This window comes from Mastigoproctus giganteus, chromosome 4 (genome assembly GCF_048544385.1).
Source record: "Mastigoproctus giganteus isolate SK-2022 chromosome 4, ASM4854438v1, whole genome shotgun sequence".
NCBI lineage: Eukaryota > Metazoa > Arthropoda > Arachnida > Uropygi > Thelyphonidae > Mastigoproctus > Mastigoproctus giganteus.
The window spans coordinates 18,093,428-18,100,002 of record NC_143578.1 but is presented as its reverse complement, the minus strand read 5'-3'; the positions used below and the strand labels follow the sequence as shown (position 1 = coordinate 18,100,002).

The window sequence follows — 6,575 nt, the reverse complement described above, 5'->3', positions numbered from 1 at the left end:
TAGCTATTTATCGATTCATTAAAATAAAATAGATTCTGTATTGCCAACATCGAAATTCAATACGGTTTGATAAATACTGAGAGCAAATATTTAACTTCTATTAGTGCGCAAGGAACAGTTATATAATAAATCGCACGAAACATGAATGAAGAGATGTAGAACGTCGCCATCATCTTGTGGATGGACATGTTCTCTTTGGTTACGTGGCATGGCTTGATTGGGTTGGTTCTCTTGCTCGCTTCAAGGCGCCGTCTTGTTTTCTCTCGTTTCTGTGAGGCGATGCCCTTTTTCCATCTAGTCACTTAACTCACTATCTTTTAGGACAAAATCCCCGCCCTCGGTCTCCAGAAATTATATAACCCCTGTGACTGCAGCAAAGGATTAGCGTTGTGTTAAAGGATCGACCAATCACAATGCGTTGACTCGATCCCCCGCAAATAACTTATTTTAGTTGGTTCTTACTTGTGCTGGTGTGATTGGATATGAGCAGAGAGGATGAGACTTAGTAAAACACATAACAATATTTATTATCACAAAAAAAACTAAATTTACAACACTTGCACCCTACTTAAGTGATCAGTTTAAATAGTGGCATTCAGGCATTAGTTACATTTCATAATGTCAAGTGTGTGGGTCCGTATTAAGCTAGTACATTCAGCTCTTCATAGAAATCCTGTATTTTATCTTGCGACATTACTCTTCACAATTCTTACCTTTTTCTAGTGTACTAGATTATTCTAGGTTAATCGTCCAGAATACTCATAGACCCTTTTTGGTACTCCTCATATTCTGAGGCTAAACGCGTGTGGGTTTGTTTAAGTCTCCTGGCTTGTTAACTCTCAGTGCATCCTTCATCATTAGCGCTTGATCACGCTCGATTATACTGCACTTTCTTATGGACATCAGGATGGGGGTTTTCGTGTCTATGGGAGCATTGTAGTCGTTTAACCTACAGTGTATTAACATGTAATTCATTTGTGGTTAGGAAAGAAGCATTGAAAAGGTTATCATTTTAGTTTCGGGTTTTGATTGTTACATTCACACGAATAATATAATTGCTTACCAGTTAATTCGCTTGCTCCTAGAATTCAGTGATACGGCCTCCTTCTCTCCAGCGAAATCTGGGCGGGGTTCTCTACTGGTTTTTGGGCGACTTTTCTGGTGGCCGCTCTGCTTCTTCTCCGCCTTTTGTCTCTCGGTGCTCTGACGATCTTTCGACTAGATGTTCGTCTGCGAAGAGCCAACTCTCCTCCCTTCGGTGTCCTCTCTGTCTCCGTCTGCTTCTCAGTCCTGACTCTCCTGTCTCTCCTCTGTCTGACTCAGCCCTCCGGTATATATCTCGGACTTCGGCGCTACTTTCCCTCTTTAACTTTTTCTTCGTTGATTACTCAACAATGAGGAATTCTTTGCTCCCTCCCAATGACAGTGGGGAAAGTCGTAAATATGACAGAGTACTGTTCTTTTAGTTGGCCAAGTCTGTGTCATAGGCAGGTGTGAGCCTGGTTTCGCTATCAACCTAATCCTTCCTTTTTGTTTATTATCGTTAGCGTGGGGCTGAAGTTCTTGCTGACTCTTTCTACCCCCGTTACGATCCCCTGTTCAGAGCGAAAGTAAGTTTGTGTTAGTCATGGGCCCTCTTCTCTTCAATAATTTCGGTTTGGCTTTCCCTAGCTTGAATATTACGAATTCTAATTGAAAACTGTTTTTCGATAATTTCGCCCTAATACCCTAAATATCGGTTTTATTTATTGAACAAAGAATTAGATTTATCTGATCGTCGTGAGCTGCGAATTTATCAGTCTCACACTCTCCCCTGCTCTCACTAGCAGAATCGCCGGATCCGGTACAATGGCTTCGCATCCGGAGATTCTGTCCGTGGGACATGAAGACCTCGACTTAAAATTTCCTCATGCTTCTTTCCTTTACAAATCGTAATCCAAATTGTCTATGTTATCGTAACATAAAGGTGTGCACAAAGGAACTACTAAAGGTGTCAGGCTAGTAATAAACTAAGCCTATTACCTTCGTGTGATATTGAGAAAAACTATTCTAGAGTAATCTGAGAATATAAATTACTGGTCTAACATACAGTACAAGATAAACACTTTAACGACATATAAGATAACACTTGATTGTTATAGGCGCGAATGTATATTTGCCTGACATATAGAAGAAACATGCTTCTAAAATATAAGTGAAAATTACATCAAGAATATAAATGCGACAATACTATATGTGATACATATTTGGTTAAATGATAAATGCCTGTGCACTGGAGTAAGTTCACTAGAGTATGTGTGATCCCATCTCCACTTCTTCTAGCTGTGACACACAAAGTTCGTTCTTCACTAGCTCTTGATTGACGGGGTATAGTATTACACTTTCTCTTTCTTGGTATGAATTCCTGGCACAGGTGCACATGTTCTTCATTTCCACAAATTTCTCCGGGTGTTCCCGGGAGTAGACATGAAACAAGAAAAGTATTAGTATATATTCTTATCATTTTACTAAATATAAGCATAAATTAATCTAACAAGTTATATTTCATTTCTCTAAGGTATACAAAGGTTAATATATGTCAAAGCTACATACAAGCCTAAAACTGCAGATAACATTCATCTAGGCATTGATAATCCCAAAAACATTCACTTTATCAAATAATTCTAAGCTAATTCTACATAACATTGATTCTGAGAACAACTATTACATTTTTGATACTATAATATCCATTGTTCTTTTTCTTCTGGTATGCTTGACCACTTCAAATGGGCCTTCTTCATCTGAAAGGCTACCCCTCTGCAATACTCTGCATCCTTCCAGGGAAACTGTTTCCCGTACTATCGATCTCATCGAAGATGTGATAATCAGGGTGTTTCCTTATGGCTTGGCGAATCTCCTGTTGAATTTTCACTTTGGTGTCGAAAACTTCAGGTGAATAAACATCAAGATCGCGGCTTGGCAACGCCCACTAATATCGCTGCACACAGAAATAGACACAACACACACATGAACTACTGTAGGCACTATATTTAAGAGTTTGGACGTTTCGAGGGTTATAGTGAAGAGAAACTTATCTTCTCTTCTTTCCTAATTCTACATGATCGACGTCATCTTCATACAGATTTCCGTTGTAATATACCTGGTAGGTATTGTATGAGGTATTCGTGTCACTTGCGTTATTATTTTTTTCAGAGCATAAGATCCATATCACTCCTCCTAATGTCGCTGCGATGAGGAATACAGCGGGTATTCCTAGAATAGCATACATGATCTCTTTGGACCAATTCCTTTCAATTTGAAGTGTTAATATTGATCTCCCCCATGCATTCCATGCATGGCATTCATATGAGCCAAATTGATTCGCTTGAATCGAAGTAATGGTTAGAGTACTACTGATTTCTCTGGGATTCCATTCCTCTGTGTGTTTTTCAAATAATTCCTTCTTTATTGGGCCTTTCCAAGATACATTTCCCAATGGTGGTACGTGTCTAAAAACGCACTTCGCTTGAATTGTGTCTCCCAAATGTGCTGTAGATGATCGGCAGCTTCCTTTTGGCGGTCCCTTTACCAAGACTAAGGATTTACTTTTCACAATGGGGTATCCAGAGATTTCCCCTATACATTTGTAACGACCTGATGTCTCACAGGATATGTTTCTAATTGAAAAAGTAGAAATTATACTACTTCGAATGAGCCGATCTTCAAAATACCATTTTATCATGGGAAGGGGATTTCCCTTTACATCGCATTTCAACTGCACTGGGTTTCCTTTGATCGTGGCTGTGTCAGTCAATGCCATTTGAAGCGTGAGACCATATGATACTGCTATTATTAATAAGGCTTGGGTTGAACCCAATTCATTTCGAACCACACAAGTATAATTGCTATTATGGTCTTCACAGAGAACCTTTCTAATTACCAGAGTACTATTCCCTTCCTTCGTTAGTTGTTTATTATCTTTAAACCATTGGTAAAGAAACACATCTGGGTTTGCATATGCTTCGCATCTCAATTTGCATCGGTCAAGTTCCCTAAAAACTTTCGAAGTCACTTTCAAGGAAATTCTAGGTCTGTACTTTACTGTTATGGTAATAGAAATCATCATGGGATGAGGATATGAAACATGATTTGCTATGCACGTAACTGCTTTCTTATCGTGTTCTGGAGAAAATGTAAAGATCCACTTTAGATACGTATTTATTCTGATTTGGTCTGACCATAGATCTTGACCAGACTGCGTCGATCTTACTACCGAGTTTCCACCAAAGCTAATCCAGCGTAATATGGCGGGTGTTTTTCCTGCTAGGGATTTACACGTGAGAGTGGCTTGGTCTTCCTCAATTCCGCTCAGGGAAGACCCTTCTCCTATTAAAGGTGGCAACGGTGTTGCGTAAACAGTCAATGTAGCTACACTGGATCGGTATTGATGTGCATCTGTGGTTTGTACTTGACAGTAATATTTCCCTTCATCCATTAATTGTACCTGAGAAATTTGTAGTGCATATTCATTTTCTTTAGACGATCCTATGATTTTATAATCTGGAAGACCTCGTGGTCTGTAGTAACTGTCAATATTCTTTCCATCAAAAACCCATTTTAATGTAGCGATGATATTTGTTACCAATTTACAAGGGAGAGTAACGGTTTGTCCTGCTATTGCTTCTTTATCTATTGGTTGACGAACAAAAAGTTCCGAGTATAGAATTGAGCTTTGAAACAATAGTGCAACTACCATGATTTGCAGGATTGTCGGAATTCCTATAGCTATATCCATTCTGGCTAATTTTGTCCTTTGATTTTTTTTTTCTCTTGCTCTTCTCTGGCCTATTAGAGGGTAAGAAAGAAGTGAAATAGTAAATATCTTTTGTGGTATAGTATGAACACAGTATAAAGATCTAGATCCTGAGCTCCTTTCATTCTTTTTTTTTATTTATTTAATAGTTATGTAATTGCTCTGTCTTGACCTTCATATGCTAATGCAATATCAATAACTGTAATTTCCTACATGATAGAGTTAGTAGATAAAGTTCTATTTGAAAATTATTTGTAGGACTAAATTTTTTCGAAATAGCACAAGAAGAGAATCTCCGTATCTGGACCTTGGAATTCAGATGTTATCTCCATTTTCTTTTAACTCTTTCTTTAAAGAGAATGATAGAAACAAGTAGTAACTGGGAGGAACCAGCCGTCCCCAGGCTAATTGCCTCTTCTCATCTCCAAAAACAAATATTACTTTTCCTTACTTTTTTTTCACTAGATCCTCTCCTTGAACTTGAATTTAGACATGCAATGAGAGAGAGAGAGAGAGAAAACAAAGAGTAACTAGGGTGGCGCCTATTAAGTCCTAGACCATTTGCATCCTTCCTCTCCTGCTTTAAATTTTGTATACTCGAATATATATTTTTTTTTTCAGGAAAAAAATTTAATATCAGCTCAATAATAGTGGCAGTTCAATATTAATTAATCAAAAGTTCTGATACTATCGCCCCCCCCTCTCTTTTTTTTGAGGAATAATTTATGCTTCTGCCTGAAATCTACAGTTATGATTCATTAAATCCTCTTTCCTGTGTTTCTAACTACACCATTTTGATACTCTTTGCTCGTTGATCTATGGAATAACATAACTGTTGACAAAACATAATGATAGAGTCCCATGAAATCTATCCTTTCTCCTTCTCTTCCACTAAAGTAACCTTCTCGATGCACAGTGCCATATTAAGCCAGTAAGGACAATACACGAAAATGCTAATGCTTGAGGTTAACCATACGCTCATATTAATGTACCCATCATTCACTCAACTTCGTTCCGAAGTTGGTTCGGTATCAGGAGCTGTAACCCAACCTAAAAATCTTTTCCACTAGACCTAGGTTATCTGAGTGTGGGGGTTGGTGCTTCTGCTCCCCCCCCCCCCTGTGCATAGGTTGTATCTTCCTTTTCAATGGTTACAACTACACTTTAGAGGATATAATCGGCGGTTTTTTTTTCAAATGACCTGCAATCCTATTTCTGCTAACCAAAATGTCTCAGCAGTGCTCTTGTCATGTCAAACTTCATCTCGACCTTCCTACTAAATGACCTCGTTTACATTCTTAACCTGCAAAGGGCAAGAACTGCCTATTTATCTGAAATATATGTATCAGTTTTGAAGCTAATTCTCTTCTTAAAAAGTAGTCACGACCTGGGAAATTGGGCTCCCAGGTGACAATGGTTTCAGCTAAACAGAACGACCTTTCAACAAATAACCAAGAACCTGATTATTTTTTTTTTTTTCTCAATTTTTCCAAGCGTCTCTAATAAGACCTGCTAAATCAAAAACTCTGTCATTGTCTTGTGAATCCATTCTCGAAGCAAGTGGTCCAAGCATCCACTGTAACGTTCTCTCAGTCCCACCTGGTTGTTCCTCCTGATCTGTATTTCCCCGTGCTTCAACATTTTGCTCTGGAGGTTCAGTTCTCTGCACCTGCATTTCACTGGGGGGATTACTTTGCCCTATTTCTTCTTTTGCATCGGAAGCTGATTCGGGAACCAACCTTTCATCTTGTGTGGGGGGAACAATCATTACAACTCGAGGAGT

General features: G+C 38.6%; 1 protein-coding gene across 1 annotated transcript; it reads right to left on the bottom strand.

Annotated features, from left to right (window-relative positions):
* Positions 1-3,070: 3,070 nt before the first annotated feature.
* On the bottom strand, positions 3,071-4,774 carry LOC150086443 (irregular chiasm C-roughest protein-like). Its single transcript, XM_090372165.1, has one exon. The coding sequence runs from the start codon at positions 4,772-4,774 to the stop codon at positions 3,071-3,073; it is 1,704 nt and encodes a 567-aa protein (XP_090228291.1).
* Between the last annotated feature and the right edge of the window lie 1,801 nt (positions 4,775-6,575).

Bases quoted from the DNA above. Each gene is read 5' to 3' on its own strand.
- LOC150086443 (XM_090372165.1), bottom strand. From the start codon at position 4,774: ATGGATATAGCTATAGGAATTCCGACAATCCTGCAAATCATGGTAGTT.